Source organism: Sorex araneus, chromosome 2 (assembly GCF_027595985.1).
Source record: "Sorex araneus isolate mSorAra2 chromosome 2, mSorAra2.pri, whole genome shotgun sequence".
In the NCBI taxonomy this organism is placed as follows: Eukaryota; Metazoa; Chordata; class Mammalia; order Eulipotyphla; family Soricidae; genus Sorex; species Sorex araneus.
Genome location: NC_073303.1, coordinates 270,528,614 through 270,547,358, shown reverse-complemented (window position 1 = coordinate 270,547,358; position 18,745 = coordinate 270,528,614). Strand labels below are relative to the sequence as shown.

The 18,745-nt window shown below is 42.9% G+C and overlaps 1 protein-coding gene across 1 annotated transcript in view; it reads left to right on the top strand.

The window, feature by feature from the left end:
• The first annotated feature begins 213 nt into the window (after positions 1-213).
• Positions 214-18,745, top strand: part of PLSCR4 (phospholipid scramblase 4) — a 36,522-nt gene continuing 17,990 nt past the window's right edge. The window contains exons 1-3 of the mRNA XM_004603185.3: positions 214-339; positions 11,791-11,818; positions 14,426-14,533. Coding sequence (XP_004603242.2) covers positions 11,812-11,818; positions 14,426-14,533 — 115 coding nt within the window. The 5' untranslated portion in view covers positions 214-339; positions 11,791-11,811. The remainder of the gene's footprint in view (positions 340-11,790; positions 11,819-14,425; positions 14,534-18,745) is intronic.

The window sequence follows — 18,745 nt, the reverse complement described above, 5'->3', positions numbered from 1 at the left end:
CTCTGCTACCGGGACCGGGTTGCAGCCGGGTAGTGGGATTCGAGGAACTGCGGAAGATGCTTGAACTCGGGGCTCGGGTTTCTAGGAATTGGGGCGCTCCGGGGAAGGAAGTCGGGCTGCCAGGCGCTGGGGCGGGACCTCAGGGGCGGGAGGCGGGCTCCGGGCTCCGGGGCGGGGCGGGGCGAGCCGTGTCGGGAAGTGTCGGGGTGCGTCCCTCCTGCACCGCCGCGCGTCTCGGGTCCCGGTTGTGCCTGCAGCTCCCGATCCGGCTCCTCGCTCGGCCTTAGCTCTGGGGACCCCACCGGCCCCCGAGGCTGGGCGCTGCGCAGAGCCCCGGCGGTGAGTGGGGACGGGGTCCGGGTGGGGGGCACGGGGACCCGGGGCTCTCAGCGCCTTGTCGACTGTCTTGGGCACTGCCGGGCCACGCCCGCTTCTCAGCCCTGGCGCCGACGGGCCCCCCGGCGTGGACTTCATCGGGGGGGACCCCACTCTGTGCGGGTGGCACCCAGCGGCGGACCCTGGCCGGCTGCGGCTGCCCGCCCGGGAACTCTCCCCATCGCCGGACGGGCAGCGCCGCGCGTTGTGCAAGCGCCCCTCAACCCTGCCCCCCGGCTCTGCTCGGCTTCAGCCGAACCGACGCCCGGGAAACCCCCTCGCAGTGCCATCCGGAACTAGCCAGACCTTCCAGAATTCCGGGAAGGTTGTTGCATGAGGCTCAAGCTTAGAACGCGGGGGCGATCACGGCCAAACCCGAAGCTGTCCGATGGTTTGGCGGATGTTGCGACGTTGTCCAGGATTGCCCGTTGCTTACTGAGCAACGGTGGGTAACAGCCTGTCAGTCCTGGGTTTAGCGCCCCTGCACAGTTTGACACATATGCTTTCTATACTTAGACTCGGGGGTCAGTTTCCCGGTGGGAGGGCTATCTGTGGAGTCCACGCTCCACCCTAGCCTTGGGGGATTGTTTGTTTTGTTCTGGGGCCACACCCGGCTTTGCTCAGGGCTCTTTGTGCACTCAGGAATTACTCCTGGAGACTCAACCAATGGGTTTTTTAGAAAAGTCTCAGTTTGGCGTGTGTGAAGGTCCCCGCTGGTGTTCTGCATTGCCTTTGGTCCATTTGGCCTTTTTCTTTAGAGATGCACGGGAAGGGTGAGGGTTCCCACACAGTAAGCCTGCGGGAAGAGGAGCATTCCTCGGAATCTTAGGTGCCTGTGCTCTCTGACTTTTTATTAGAGCTAAACATGTCCTTGTCCCTGGCTGTAGGAAAAAGGAAGGTAACAGGCCACTGAAGTGCTCGCACACTGTCCATCTGCGCCTGGAAAGGCCCAGGCAGTGAGCAGCCACCACTCGGGCTGTTGGCTGGGTAAGTTGCATGCTAACCCGTGCCCACAGCCTGGGACAGTCCCAGGTAGGACCTCCTGTTGCCGGGAGGAGAGCAGGGTCTCTTTCACCCAAGTGTGATCTCCCTGGGGTCAGGTGAAAGGTTAAGGGTGGCTTGGTTTCCGCTGTGAAGGAGACTGCTGTGCCGGGAGGAAACCAGGGTTTAACCACAGAAAGAAAAATTGGGAAATAAACCCGAGCGAGTTGAGACACTACGAGGCAGGTGTCAGACCCGGAAGTCAACGTCCCCAGAGACTTTAGGGTACATGAGAAGGCAGTGAGTTCAGTGCAGGGTTGCATAGCAGCATAAATAAGCTGACAGTGAACGACAGCTCCATCCGGATAGCAATACACAGCATCAAATGCATAAAGGAGTCATTGGACCCACAGAACTGGGGTTGTTTGAAAACAGCAAAGAGACAGTTGCATGTAAATTGTATGCATATATCACTATGGTAGATCAAGTTGTAAGTTCTCTAGTCTCCTATATAAGAATAAAACGAATCAATTCAAACATGCAAAAGGTAAGAGGAATGAAGATGTCACCCATACTCAAAAAATTTGAATAACAACCTTTTTTGCCTGTTGTGCTGATTTTGAGTGTCTTGTACATGCAGTAATATTGATAATATAATGGGGGAAGTATACTCATTAACTCTCAGTGGAAAGGTAAAGGTATTTTTTTTATAATGGTAGCTATTATGTTTACAAAATATTCAATTAGTAGAACGTATCATGTTTCCAAATGGTACAAAGTAAAACCTGTGTCAGCCATCTTCGCAATAGGAATGTTTGTAACTTTGTTTTTATTTTTTTGTGGCCCGGGCATGGTTTAGGCCACACTGGCAGTGCTCAGGACCTACTCCTCACTCTGCACTGAGGGATAGTCCTGGTGGGGCCCTGGGCACCATCGGTGATGCCAGGGATCAAACCTGAGTAAGCCTCATGCAAAGCAAGTGTCCTGCCAGCTCTATTATCTCTCTGACCCTGGGTTGCTCACAAACAATTCTATTACCATTGATGAGGATTTGGTTATGTAATTTATGGTACATCCAAAGGCAGATTTTGGATGTGATTTGAAATTTCTCATAGCCCTAAGTGTGATTTAAATGTAATGTGATTTAAATGTAATGTGATTTAAAACTTTTCATAGCCCAAAATGTCCTAATGTAGAATTCTCAAAGCATGCCATAAGGTCACAGAAGCAAATCCAAATTGAGACACAGTATCCAAATGCATATGACAACATATTTCTGAATTATTTTACAAATTGTTTTTATGAGTACAATTGTTGAATTTTTGTACAGAATCACTAAATTCTTCTATGTCTTCATGTTGTTACTGAATTCTACAACGTATTCATATTTATAAAGAAAAATGTTATTATAACAGAATAAGCAAGTCCCTGAGGTTGTAATTGATAATTTTGACAAAATAATTCCTCCAGGATATATGTTTTCATTATAAACAAACTGTTTTCTTTCAGAGAGTTTTTTATAGTCATTTCTTCATTTACTCTCTCTTCAAGTGCCCACTTCAATCTTTCTTTTAAAAATTCTTCCATTAACTCCTTCCTTAAAACTGATTACAGTATTTCTTTTGGGAACACATGGAAAAGTTTTACCCAAGAGGTTTTACAAACTGTTCATTTCATTATAACCAGAAAACACAAAAGTTTTCATGTCTTTTATGCATTTTAGTAGCATTGCATTAATTTGCCTTTATAAAGCTCATCTTTCAGGATGAAGTATTTTGTCCTTTCAAGTAGAAAGTGTCTAAAATTGGACTGCGAGCAATGAAATTGTGTAAGGTGTAAATGCAGTAAAGATGAAAGACAATTTTTAAAAACAAAAGAAATTTCTAGAGAGATAGTACAATGGGCAGGGCACTTGCTTTGCATGCCGCCGACCTGGATTCAATCCCCAGCACCCCATAGGCTCTCCCCAGAACCAAGAGTAATAGGAATTACTATTACCACTATTAATATAATCAAAATTACCACTATTAATAGTGCAAATCCAGGAGTAACCTTGTGTGTGGCCCCCAAACAAACAACAAAAAGGAATTTTTTTACTCCCACTCATACAAGTGACATAAAGGAAAATAAAAACCAACAAACAGAAGATATACAAATGATACACAGCCAGTTTCCAGGAAGGAAGAAACAAATACCTTTAAAACATGATTAGAAGGGGCCAGAGTAATAGTACAGCCAGCAGGGCACTTGCCTTAACTCGGTTTTGATTTCAGCATTTCATCTGGTCCCCATAAACCCAACAGGAGTGATCCTTGTGAGCAGAGCTAGGGGTAAGCCCTGAGCATCACCAGGTGTGGCCCCAAACCACCACCACCAACAAATAATAATAAAAAAGAAAAGAAAAAGGCCAGTGGAACTGCTCAAGATCTTTCTTTGATAATTCTTTGGAATTTAGATCGACAACATATGTCAAAATCAAAACACATAAATGTTTAACTCAGTAGTTCTGCCTCTAGGGATTTAATTCATTGTTTAATACCCAAAGAAGTAAGTGTAGGTTCCTTTCCACACGGGCTGTATAAGGATGCATTGGGGCATCACCTAAATTCAGTCAAATAAATGGTAAGACAGTCAATAAGCAGAAGAAGGTTTATGCCTGAAACATTATTAACATCAAGGTGTTTTAATAATAAATGAAAAACACAAACAGACAGACAGAAAACTGCCATGTGTGTTCCATGGTGTGTATAATTGGTTTGTATACACTTAGGAAAAATTTTGGAAGTTACAAATAACTAGCACTTGAAAGACAGTAAAGAGGTTAAGAGGCCCTGGAGGCCCTCAGCTCCTCTGGGGGCCCAGGATAACCCCTGCAACACTTCATTCTCAACTTCTCACTCTGAATCAGCTCCAGGGCCCCCTCCCCGCCAAAAGACCACCCTTCCCCACAAAAAAGGATACTTCCAAAAACAGTAGTATAAACACATTCCTATGTTTGTAGGGTTGAGTCAGTCAAATAGTTCAAATGCCTGTTAAGATTACACAGTTCTATCTTTCATTAATCAGAATGATTTATTGGGGGCCAGAGAGATAGTACAGTGGGTAGGGCACTTGCCTTGTATGTAATTGACCTGGGCTTGATCCCTGACACCTCATCTAGTACGCTGAGTTCCTCAGTAGTGACCCTGAGCAGAGAGCCTGGAGTATTCTCTGAGCAGCACCAGGTGTATCCCCCAAACAAAGACAAAGCAAACAAGATTTTTCGAAATCTACATGACATCTGATTCTGCAGCAGCTTTTAGTACTAGAAAATTGGCTGAAAAAGAACAGGGCGAAACATTCTCTAGTAATCTTCTACCTGGTATCAATGACATGCTAATTTTTTCCTAAATATATATGATATTGACATCATGATAATATTTTTTTTCTTTTTCTTTTTTTTTTTTTTTTTGGTTTTTGGGTCACATCCGGCGATGCACAGGGGTTACTCCTGGCTCTTCACTCAGGAATTACCCTTGGCGGTGCTCAGGGGACCATATGGGATGCTGGGATTAGAACCCGGGCCGGCCGCGTGCAAGGCAAACGCCCTACCCGCTGTGCTATCACTCCAGCCCCATGATAATATTTTTCTTCTGATATTTTTTCTTCTTCAAATATAAAATACAAAAGCATTTCCCTCCTTAAAGTCAAAACAAAAGCACCTGATAATATCTTTAAGCAATCTAGTATGTTCAGTGAAAGTTGTTTAAGACGTGTGTGTGTTGTGATAAGTGTGATTTCATTTAAATGCATTTATTTAAATAAAATTTAATATAATTTAATTAAGCCAAATTCTAGCAGTGAAGTGCATGCTTTGCTCGAGGGACACCTATGTTCTATCCCTGACACTGCTAAGTAAAGGACTTACTTAAAGCTAAATACCCAACATCTAAGTCTGAACATTTGCCGAGGAGAGAAAAAATACTCCTTCATAGGCTGGAGCAATAGCACAGCGGGTTGGCATTTGCCTTCCATGCAGCCGACCTGGGTTCAATTCCTCTGTCCCTCTTGGAGAGCCAGGGAAGCTACCGAGAGTATCCCACCTGCACGGCAGAACCTGGCAAACAACCCGTGGCATATTCGATATGCCAAAAGCAGTAACAACGAGTCTCACAATGACGGTACTGGTGCCTGCTCGAGCAAATCGATGAACAACGGGATGACAGTGCTCCAGTGATCCAGACTTTCTGTTTGGGAAGAATCCAGTAGTGCGACGGAAATAAGTATGTTTTGGGCTTGAGAGGTAATACAGAGTGAAGGACATTTGCTTTTCATGCGGCCAACCCTGGTTCGATTCCTAGCACCATGCAGGGTTCCTTAAGCATGGCCCAGAAGATCCCCAAGTACTGAACCACGAGTAAGCCCTGAGTACCGCCAGTGTGGCCCCAAAACCAAACCAAAATAGGAGAAATGTTTAGGGGTGGGGCAATTAGCCAGGGTCCAGAGGAACTGCCTGTGCAAGGGTCTGAATTCAGTCCTTCCCACTGTTTGGTAATCTGTTCTTTAGTCAGCGTCTGAGTTCACAAAGTAAAAGGCAGGGACAACTGCTGTGATGTGTGCGGTGGCCCAGATCCGCTTCCCCACATCCCCAGGGCCTCCCCAGCAGAGAGACAGAGACAGGGAGACGGGGACCACAGTCTGATGGTGAGAATGGCCCCTTTAATGCAGAGTTGCTAGCATCTGAGGGGCGGTGAGTTAAGGACCTAGGTGTGATTGCTCATTTGCATAGCTAAGACATCTGGAAGTTTGCATAGACCATTTACATAGAAAAACAAAACAAATTCTCCTTTGGAGAGGTTAAAGCAAGGAGACACTGTCTCCCAGGAACATCTACATTGCTTTTATCTTTCCCTCTAGTTGTATAAGTTATCAATATTTGCAGTTGTTTGGATAAACACAGTAAGAGACACAGATCCCAACACTTAGTTCTCTGGGCTGAGAGCGAGCTAGACTTTAGCACTTGGTTCTCTGGGCTCTGAGAGCAAGCAAGGCTTTTACCTCAGGACAGTTTCAGCTTGTCCTTCTCCATGGGGATCCTGTCTCTTAGTTCATAACAGCTTGCATCAAGACCATGCACTTATGCTTTCTAGAATGTTCAATTTCAGTGCTGAGTAGCTTTGCCACTCGCCCCGGATCCATCCCAGTCCCATGGCAGGACCTCCCATTTGGGGTGTTAAGAACTAAAGCAACTGAAGCCTGAGTCAAGTAATTATGACCAAGTACTTATGCCCAGGAGTAGATATATTTCAGAGTCAATCAATGCCCAAGTATTAGGAGCATAGCATTAATGGTCTTTCTGTGTTTAACCAAAGAACATTGCTCTATAGTAAAATATGAAAAGGCTATAGGAGAATTAAAAAAATGGGTACAAATATATAGCACTTCAAATACAAAGCAGTACAAATACCAAGTTCAGAATTATCAGAAAGTTTTGACCTATAATCAAGACTGACTTGGGGAACTGTGACAAGAGAGGTAAAATACAAAGGAAAGGTTGAAGATAAAGTTGAACTAAATTAGAGATGCTAGCAAGAGCAAGTTAAGCTTCTCTGGGGGCAAGAAAGGGGGTAATTTAAAGCAGTTAGGGTTAATATCCAACACAAAGAAAAGGTTGAAGATAGACTTTAACTAAATTAGGGATGTTACCAAGGGCATGACAAGCTTCTCTGTGAGGAGGAAAAGGAGCAATTCACCTGTGAAAACCAGGACACTTAGGATTAATACTCAACCAGGGTGGGAGTATGTGTTATTCCATAATTCACTCTTTCCTTCCTGCGTTTCTTTCTGTACTGTGTATGGGTGAGAACATCCTTTATCCTTCCTCTGACTATCGAAAATTATGATACCCTTTAGATCCAGTCACATTAGAGTAAACAGTAGAGCTTTATTTTTCTTATAGCTGTACAGTATTCCATTTTGCATGGCGATCACAACTTCTTTATCCATTCATTTGTGTTTGGACACTTGAATGGTTTTTAAAAACCTGGCTATTGTACTTAGAACTACAATGTACATGAGTATGCTAGAATTACAATGAGCCTCCATCTACATAGAATTTTGAGTTCATGCTTTTGTGTTCTTGGGGTAGATACCAAGGACTGGAATCTCTGGATCTTATAGTAGTTCTGTTTTATTTTATTTTATTTTATTTTGAGAAGTTTCCATACAGTTTTCCACAAAGGTTGGACCAATGGCACTCTCATAGTAGGGTTTCTTTCTTGCCGAATCCCCACCACCTCTGGTCGTTTCCAGGCTTTTTGATATAGACAATTCTCACTGGTATGAAATGATAACTCATTGCCATCTTTCCTTGCATGTCCCTGATAATAAGAGAGGATGAACAGTTTTTTCAAGTACCTACTGACCATTCATGTATCTTTCCTGGGGATGTGTCACCTCATTTCCACTTGCCATGTTTTGATGGAATTATTGTTATGTTATTGTTGTTATTGGTCTTTGTGGGTGCTTTCTGTATCTTGGATATTAGCCGTATAGCTGATGTACGGTGTGCAAATGTTTTTTTCATTCAGTAGGGTGTCTTTCTTTTAAATTTTTTTTATGGAATCACCATGTGGAAAGTTACAAAGTTCTCAGGCTTATGTCTCAGTTATACAATGCTCAAACACCCGTCCTGTCACCAGTGCCCATATTCCACCACCAAAAAAACCCCAGTATAGCTCCACCCCCCGCCCCCCCACCCCCGCCTGCATAACTGATGATAAATTTCACTTCATTTTCTCTTTACCTTGATTACATTCCATATTTCAACACAAAACTCACTATTGTTGTTAGAGTTTCAACAACACAACTTGTTGTTTACCCCCCCAAATATGGCCCTACTGACAGGGAAGCATTTGATAATTAGTTTTCCATTGATGAGAATGAAGAGATATGAAGTTTAGGATTTCTGTATTTTAGTAATTAAGCCCAGGGAGATTTATGTTGGAAATTGCATCATTTCCCTTCCTGGGGCAGCATGGGGCAAAGGCTTAGTTCACAGTCTGGAGACATGTCTGCAAGCACTTGCTGGGACCAGAAGTAGTGTAGCTGGATCTGGATCTTGGTCGTTCAGCAGCAAAGCGGCCGTGCAAAAACATGGCCAGTAGGGTGTCTTTTTAAATGATCAAAAATGCATTTGATTTAATGTCATAGTACTCTAGCCAGACACTAAAGAAATATTTTATGTATCTTTTCAAATAGGATCAAATTGCTGAAAACATTTTACACTGTTTGGCCACAGAAGATATTAATTTTTATTTCAATTGGTTTTGTTTTGTTTTCATGTTGGACGTTTATGTACATATATGCACTGTCATTGCATTGTTCATCAATTTGCTAGACTGGGTACCAGTAACATCTCCATTGTGAGACTTGTTACTGTTTTTGGCATATCGAATACACCATGGGGAGCTTACCAGGCTCTGCCGTGTGGGCAGAATACTCTCTGTAGCTTTCTGGATCTCTGAGAGGGACAGAGGAATCGAACCTGGTTCAGCCACATGCAAGGCAAATGCCCTACCCACTGTGCTATCGCTCCAGTCCATACATATACATATATATGTGCATATATATATATATAAGCGGTTATTTCTACAAAAATTAGTAATGAATACTACCCTTCACAAACTCTTTCAAAGATCAGAGTAAATTTATCCCAACTGAATTTTATAAAGTCATTATCAAAATCAGACAAAGCTACACTAAAACTTAAAACTTATGAATATAAACATAAAATTTGTCAGCAGAATACTAGGAAACTGAACTGAGCAAGAAATAATAAGGGTTTTTCCTCCATAACAAAGTAAGATTTAAAGCAGTAATAAAACGTGTTTAATTTGTACAAATGAATGATTTATAGAAACAATAAGGAATTTTAAAACAACATGAGCACCTGAATAGATAAAAAAAAATACTTTATAGAGCTGACTTCCTTTTCATGATTAAAAACATCAATTCATCAATTTGTTTTTATCTTCTCTGGAGAAGTCCGTATTTTCTCTTGAGAGTATATCTTTCTCTCCCCTCACATATCATTAAGTAAATTTCTTTCAATAAATCTAATTTGCTTTATTAAAAAGGGGGGAAAAAGACAACTAGCATTAGAATGAAATATCCTTAAACTGATTTTTTTAAAAGTACCTGTGAAGTGAACCCAGTTCTCATCATACTTAATGAGAAAGAATTTTTTCCTCCTGAAACCCAATACAAGACAAGAATGGCCACATTCAACACTTTATTCCACTAAAATGGAATTCTAGGCAAGAAAATAAAAGAAAAGCTATTCATACAGACTGGAAATGAATAAATTTACATGTTTTATATACAAAACTTTCTATAGCATCTACTGAAAATTTGTTTATTTGGACTAATAAGTTTAGCAACTCAGGAAATAAAATCTCCATAGAGAAAAATACTCCATATTAATAATGAATTTCTGGTGAAGTTCCAGTGATTTTGCTTATTTCTCCCCATAAATTTTCTCCCTGCTCCTTACACTGGGTAATTTCTACGCTTTCTCTTTTTTTCATGGAATCATCATTTCTCTATTGACTCAATGTAGTGAGCTTTGAAGTTTGGTTCCTTTATATCTAAGTTTCCAAATTTCTGAAACCAGCCAAGACAACATAAAAACTGTTGCTTGTAGGGTGATTGATTCCTAGGCACGTGTGAGGTATCAGGTCCTTGAGAGCTGTGATCTTCTCCTGGGTGCCAGAGATGGTTCTCCCTGAGGACTGGGAGCCGTTCTTTAAACTCTTTCGGTGGCTTCCAAGTCGGTCTGGCTCTTTAGGGGGTGCTCTAGAAAACGTACCACACTTTCCTGACACCTTGGACGCTGCATACCTAACTCCAGCTCTCGAGGTGTGTGGGTCTGAGTCCAAGACTGGTAGGATTCTGGCCTACACTTGGCAAGAGCATCACTTAAGCTGGAGTGGACTGCTGGCCTCCCCCCCAGTGCCATGGAGGAGCCAGTTCAGGGTCTGCACTGATGACTCACTGGGTGTCCTGATAAGGACGGTCTCGGAGCTACCCTTGATCCGAAACTGTACTTGAATCCACCCATTGAACCCCAGGCTGCACTCTAACACTCTAATAAAGGTTGCCTTTATAAAGATAAAGATAATTTAATACATGTATAAAGATATATATAATAAAGAACATAAAGATGATTTAACTTTATGGGGCCTGAGTTATAAGGCCATTATCATTGGAGATAACAATGGAGATAACGCTATTGAGCGTTCCAGGTGTTACTTGATATTGGATAGCGCTCAGTTAATTCACACTGTGTTTGTGAAGGTGGTTCTTCTTTGTCTTTGTCTTCTCCTAGAACTCAAAAATCTGAAATCCTGGAATCTTCTCTGATGATGATATTTCTTTTTGATGGGACTCTGGGGGAGTGCCTCCATCCAACCTGCACCCATATTTTCATTGTGCTCTTCCCAGCAGTGCTCCCCAGAGTTCTTAGGACAACTCCCAGGGAGCCTGGGCCCAGCTGTGCTGCCTGGTGGTTCAGTGCTCAGGTGCAGGTTGGAACAGAGGTTCTGTGGGGGGTGAACAGGGCTACACCCTGCAGTGCTCTGGGTTGCACCGTGCAAACTACTGCTGGGAGTTGTCTTTCAAGCCTCTCATACATAGTTTTTATTTAAACGTTGGTTGTGTCCCTGGGCCGTCACTTATAGCAGAGTACACTCCAGTTTGGAATTTTGACTTCTCCAGTCCCCAACATCTCCCCTATCCCCTTCTTTAACTAAACTACCTGCATTTAATCTCATTTATTTTCATTTTTTCATTTATTGCTTTTTGGGTCACACCCAGTGATATACAGGGGTTACTTATGGCTCTGCACTCAGGAATTACCCTGGTGGTGCTCAGGGGGCCATATGGGATGCTGAGAATCAAACCGGGGTCAGCTGCGTGCAAGAAAACGCCCTACCCGCTATACTATAGCTCCAGCCCTCTCACTTATTTTTTGATAAAACTTTTTATCTCTAACCACTAGAATATATACTTCCTTGACTTTCTGGTTGGCCCATTATTGTGAATATCAATCCTAGTGCCTAGTCATCGTCAGTGCTAGTAAATATTTGCTGGTTTAATGAATTAATGAGTCAAAGGTAATTGGAAGGGAAAAGAAATCACAGAGTTTGTTAATAGGTCACTAAGTAATGATAGTGATAGTCATATATACTCATACACACATATGTATAGAGCCTGACAAGCTTCCTGTATCGTATTTGATATGCCAAAAACAGTAACAATAAGTCTCAAAATGGAGACATTACTGATGTCCGCTCGAGCAAATGGATGAACAACAGGATGACAATGCAACAGTGCGATATATATATACATGTATGCATTATACATTTTAAGGTATTAAAATGTTTTATTTTTCAGGATTCATTGGGATTCCTCAAAATGTCAGGTAAGCTTTTCTGAATAAATCTTCAAATACTTTATTTTCAAAAGTGAATTGTGTGATTGCTTTCCTTTATTTAAAAAAAATGAGAATGTATGAGGCCCTGGATATGACTGTGTGGTTGTGTGTCTGACTTAAATAAATGAGGCCACCAGTGGCCTATATCTGCAGGAAGTGCGAACCACAGGAAGTGTGACTTCTGGAGCACCAGGGTCAACCCAGGCCTCGCAGACAAAGATGTGCAACCTCAGATGCATAACCACACATGTATTACCCCTGAGACCCACAGCCATACGATAGCATCAGCAAAGGAAAGGAAGTGGGGAAGGAGATTACGTCACTCTGAAGCAATAGAAACATTACCTAATCCTTTGCATGAATTTCTAATGTTGTTAAAAGTAGGGTTTCATGCCTACAGTGACCAATCCCATACCTTCCATGGGGCACACCCCTTCACTCAACCCTTTACAGCAAGTGAGGGTCACTGCAGTTCTCAAAAGCAATTCTCAGGTGCTTTTGCCTTTGGCCATTTGTGATTCCCTGATTCCCTTACTGCTTTTTTTTTAAATTCCCTATTGAGAGAGGTCTCTGGCCCTTTTCTACATTACTTTGCTTAGCATGATACTCCCCAGATCCACCCATGTAACAGACAATGGCATGACTTGGTCTTTCCTTACAGCTGAGTGGTATTCCATTGTGTATACATACCATAGTTTCTGGGGTACTGTGTTGTAGACAGGTTTGTTAGTGGAATAAAGACAGTCAGACCAGTGGAATAGAATGGAGAGCCCAGAGACAGATCTTCAGGTTTATGGGCAGCCGTCAAAGAGAGTCAAGAGTAGTAAGTGCAGTGAGGACAGCCTCAAGCAAATGGAACCAAGAACAATGGTCAATTACATGGAAAAGTAAGGTATCTCACATTATGCATGAAAGTCAATCCAAAATGAATCATTACAGCACAATTCACATAATATGGAAACAGCCAGGATAGCCAGAATCTGGAAACAACCTGAGTTTCCAAAAGCAAACGACTAGATAGACTATAGTACATCTACACATTGGAATATTGTGCAGTCACCAGGGATAACGAAGTCATGAAATTTGCTTATAAATGGATAGACATGAAAAGTATAATTCTGAACGCAATGAGTCAAAAAGGAGAGATACATAGAATGATGCATTCATCTGTGGGATATAAAAGATAATATGAAAGTAATATCCACAGACAGTTGGAACAAGGGCCAGGAGGACTGGTCTATGGTTGGACGTTTGCCACAAGTGGAAGGGCAGGAGGTGGCAGTTAGGACAGAGAAGGATCACTATGACAATGATAGTTGGAAATGATCACTCTGAAAAAGAACTGAGTACTGAAAGCAAGTAAAGGGATATACACGAGAATCTCTCAGTACCTGTATTGCAAACCAAAACAAGGAAGGAAGAAAGGGAGGGAGAGGGATGGAGGGAGGAAAATGCCTAAAAAATCAATAGAGGCAGGCTAGGGTGGGAGGGAGACAGGTGGGAAGGGTGGAAGGAGGAAAACCGGGTCCTTGGTGGTGGGAAATGTACACTGGTGAAGGGATAGGTATTGGATCATTCTATGACTGAAACCCAATCATGAACAGCTTTGTAGCTGTGCATTTCATGGTGATTCAGTTTTTCTTTAAAGAAAGGATTAAAGACTTCAATATCAGACCTGAATACAAAAATCATATGAGAAAACCCCTTCATGATATTTAATCTAGAGGCATCTTCAATGACTCAATGCCATTGACCAAGCAAACAGAAGCAAACGCAAACAAATTGATCTATATCAAACTAAGAAACTTCTGTACCACACACACACACACACACACACACACACACACAAAGATGGTGACATGAATAAAATGAACCCATGATTGGGAGAAAATATTTTCCCACCACTCATCAGACAAAGGGTTACTATCCAAAATATATTAAAGCACTGATAAACAAATTAACAAGAAAATAATTAGTTACATAAAAAATTAGTTACTAGTATCTATTATATTATCCTTTATTTAAAATCAGCCATTTTCCCAAAATGGAACTTGGGAAGAAACAAGTTTCCCTCTCTCTCTATATATGTGTATATGTATATATATATATATATATTCCCTCTATATATGTATATATATACATATATATGTCTCTCTTTTCTCATAGTATACAATAGAAAACTATTTCCACTGTAATTAATTTGCCTAGACAAGAATCTGGAGAAAAATACACTTCTCTCTATTTATGTGATGTTTTCCATATTGTCTAGTAAAATATTTTCCATGAAAGGAATTTGCATAGGGTGAACTCAGCGTCTGGTCAACTGAACCATTAATATTTTAATTCATTGCTTTGATCTTAGTCGAATATCATTGCGTACTTTTCTTTCTCTCTGCCTCTATTTCTTATCTATAGTCCATGTGAAATGCACCATTGAATAACTTGATGCCTAACACACATCACTGAATTTTATAAGAAGAATTGGTGTATTTTGTATACGTTCCATTCATCTCACACACCAACAAGGAAGAAGTGAAGCTTTCCTTTCATCTTACTACCATTCCCGTCGTAAACTGGGTTTTCTCTCTCCCCCAGGTACAGTCCCCACCGCCCCTCTGGTGCCAGGGGGTGAAATGGAAAACCAAGTCCAGTTTCCGACTTCAAAGCCTGACCCCCCTCCTGCCTACAGCTCCTACGTCCCAGGTAGGTTAAACACCTTGAGAGGGTCTTTCTGGGGCCAGGAGCAATAGTGCAGCGGAAAGACACTTAGCGTCACACAGCCAACACAAGTTTGATCCCCAGGACCCCATAGCATCCCTGAGCACTGTCAGGGGTAACTCTGAGTCCTGAGCCTAACATAAACCCTGAGAACTCCCAGGTGTGGCTCCAAACCAAACAACAACAAAAACGATGTTTTTCCTTGCTCTGGAAAACCATACTACTGATACTTAAAGTTTGTGTTTACAATTAATAGCACGAGCAAATCAGTAAAGCCTGACTGCCCATGGATCTCCCTCTTTATTAGATGCTTCTACTGGCCAAGAAAAGGCCACCCAGGAGAAAGTCTTCCAAGTGTCCATGGGGCACTCTGTGCTGTTATGGGAAGAGGAGGAGGATGTTCCAAGTGTGCAGAAAACTGACACTCTCAGGAGTTTCTTTTATGTTTAAAACTTTATTGAAACACTGTATTTGCAAAGTTGTTCAGAATACAGTTGATTCAGTTATTCAATGTCCAAACACCAATCCCACCACCAATGTTTCCAGTTTCTACCCAGCCCCCTGGATTCCCTCTCAGTGGGCACAAAATCACTGAGTTTATATTGCTTGTTACAACATATATATATATATATATATATATATGTTAATATATATATTGCACTGTCGCACTGTCATCCCATTGTTCGTCGATTTGCTCGAGAGGGCACCAGTAACATCTCCATTGTGAGACTTGTTGTGACTGTTTTTGTCATATCAAATATGCCACGGGGAGCTTGCCAGGCTCCGCCATGGGGGCAGGATACTCTCCGTAACTTGCCGGGCTCTCCGAGAGGGATGGAGGAATCAAACCCGGGTTGGCCGAGTGCAGGGCAAACGCCCTACCTGCCCTGTTATTGCTCCTATGACAACATTTATATATATGAAATCAATGGTGATACTAAACTCATTGTGTGAGGCTTTACTGAGCTGCTAAGTGCCAGTTGAGCATTCCGTGTTACTGTTTTTGGTCACCGAGCTCGGTGGGCTGCTACACAGCTTTCCCATCCCATTTTCTGTGCTCCTACTGGGTCAGTGCTGTGAAGTTTGGAGGTGTCAAGGCCCTGCACTCTAGGAGCTGTGGAACTGAGATAATTCAGCAATGGTGTTGCTTCACGATTAGTGGTTGTGGAGGCAGGAAAGATTATACAGTAGGTAGGGCACTTGCTCCACACATGGGTGACCCGGGTTCAATCCCATACGGTCCCCTGAGCACTGCCAGGAATGAGCTCTGAGCGCAGAACCAGGTGGGCAAAATAAACAAAACAAATAAATAAATAAAGATTATTCATGGAGCTGTTTCCTTTCTATGCTAGGGGGAGTCGGTGTGGGCGGGGCACGAGCCTCAGCAGGGCAGGGTCTCACCGCCACCCCAAGAAGCCTCCAGAGATCACGGCGCAGACCCCAGGCTGACCTGCAGCAGCTCCGCAGCGGGGCCTATGAGACCGTTCACGGAGCCTAGCAGGAATTCAGGGGACACCCTCGCAGAGGAAGTCTATCTAGTTTCCCAGGATGGTAAAGGAGGTTTTTGATTTAAAAAACCACAAGAGGGGCTGGAGCGATAGCACAGCGGGTAGGGCATTTGCCTTGCACGCGGCCGACCCCGGTTCTAATCCCAGCATCCCATATGGTCCCCTGAGCACCGCCAGGGGTAATTCCTGAGTGAAGAGCCAGGAGTGACCCCTGTGCATCACCAGGTGTGACCCAAAAAAACAAAAAATCAAAAATAAAAGATTTAAAAAACCACAAGACAGGTACGGCAATAGTAGCTGGGAATGATCATGATCATGCTGGACAAGAACTGAGTGTTAAAAGTAGGTAAAGGGGCATTCCTGATAGCCTTTCAGTATCAATATTGCAAACCACAATGCCCAAAGAGAGAGAGAGGGAGAGAGAGAGACAGACAGACAGACAGACAGAGACAGAGAGAGAGAGAGAAACAGACAGAGAGAGACAAAGAGACAGAGAGGCAGAGAGAGACAGAGACAGAGATAACAGAGACACAGAGAGAAGAAAAGCACATGCCATAGAGGCAGGCAGGGCGTGGGTGGGGGGTGAGGGGTGACGGGAGGGAACCTGGGGACACTGGTGCTGGGAAATGTACACTGCAGCCGGGATGGGTGTTGGAACACTGTATAACTGAAATCCAATCATGAACAGCTTTGTAAGGGTCTATCTCACAGTGATTCAATAAAAATGTTTCCAAAAAGTGGAAGAGGACACCTCAAGAGGACAAGGTGACCCACAGTACAGGTGTGGAGGGTTGATATAAGATGTTCAGGGGGCAGATGGCAGGAGAAATGAGGGAATGTTGGTCAAGGAGTTGGTGTGTCTGCAAAGGTGTATCCAAATCTGAGTGCAGTCAGGAGAGCACTGACCCACGCGGCCTAGTGAGAGTTCAACCAACAGTCTCTGCAGAAAGGAACGTGGAGGGCGGGGTGTTTTTAAAAGTAAGCGTACACTTGGGAAATTGGTTTTTATCAGAACTGTTGTCGAATGCATTTGAATGACAAGAAATGATAAGGAAGGTGTAGCGATATTTCAAAACCATTGATTTTGGCTGAAAAGGAGCAGGAGAAATCCCAGTATCCAGAAGATGAGAGCAAAGATATTTGGGCTCTGGAAGGCGACCCTAGGATCTCAGATAGGTTTTTCCCAGCAGTTTCCTGTACTGCACAGGGCTTCCTGTCCTGGTTTGGCTGTGTGAGCATGATATGTGCGTCTGAGTCATCACTTCCTGTTAGTGATCACTGCCCAGCCCCTCCCTCTGACATCTGAAATCTCAAAATCCTACTTGCATCATCATCAGGCAGCATCTGACCATATTTCGGTATTTTACTTATGTGGCAAGCTACCCGTGGCGTATTGGATATGCCAAAAACAGTAACAATGAGTCTCACATTGAGAGACGTTACTGTGCCCGCTCGAACAAATCAATGAGCAACGGGATGACAGTGACAGTGACAGTGATATCAGTCCGCATGATACTCGCCAGGGCAAGAGAGATAGCACAGTGGTTGGGCTTTCGCCTTTCACGCGGCCAACCCGTGTTCGATCCCTCCGCCCCTCTCGGAGAGCCCGGCAAGATACTGAGAGTATCGAGCCCGCGTGGCAGAGCCTGACAAGCTACCCCTGCGTACTGGATATGCCAAAAAACAGTAACAATAAGTCTCTCAATGAGAGATGTTACTGGTGCCCGCTCGAACAAATCGATGAGCAACGGGATGACAGTGACCTTTCCATGATACTCGCCAGGAAACTATTGTACCCTACACTAGAACAGAAGTACAGACTCTCAGATCGGAAAACGGCCTTTACATCCTATTTTGCTTCTCTCGGAGAGTTTCTGTCAATTAAATAAACCAACCAGAATAGATTACATGCTCTAAATGGTGAGATCAGTTGCAAAATATAGTGCCCAGTCTGTAACTCATGAGTTGTCAGTTCTGACATGTAGTACCAAAAATTTGCAGTGATTGCCACCTAGTGGTTAGACTCTGTTTCTTGGTGATGCCTGGTGGACATTAAATGGTGTCAGTCACCTTTAAGAACTTAGACCGTAATTGAGATACTTGTTTCTAATAAATTTTTAATTCAGTGACACCTGATATTTAATTGATTTTTCATCTCAGAGAACTTTCAGGATTCCCAGCTCGTCTTTGACTTTGGAGGTTTGGTCAATCTAAGAAGAATTATTCAAAACCTTAACAGTGTTCTACACTGCAGTAGAAGGCAGATTTTAGCAATACTGTGAGGATGTGGCAAAATTAGAAGTCTCCTTTACTTGGAAAATGGTTGGAAAATGCTTTGAAAAGTTAAACATAGATTAAAAACCCATATCTACCTCCAACTTGTCTGCCAAATGTTCACAGAATACTGTTATTTATAATAGAAAGTAGAAACACCTCAAATGCGAACCTACTGATTAAGGGAGATACCAGATGTGATCAGTCTGTGCAAATGGAATATTACCTGGTCAAAAAGAGTAGCAAAGTTCTGAGCCATTCTCTAACATAGGTGAACCTTGAAAACAGTATGCTAGGTGAAATACAGCAGACCAAAAAAGGCTGCGAGTTATATATTTTAGTTTCCAGATGAAATCCTGATCAACCAAATCTTTAAAGAAAATTGACTGTAATGGCTGAGGTGTATGTTCTGCAG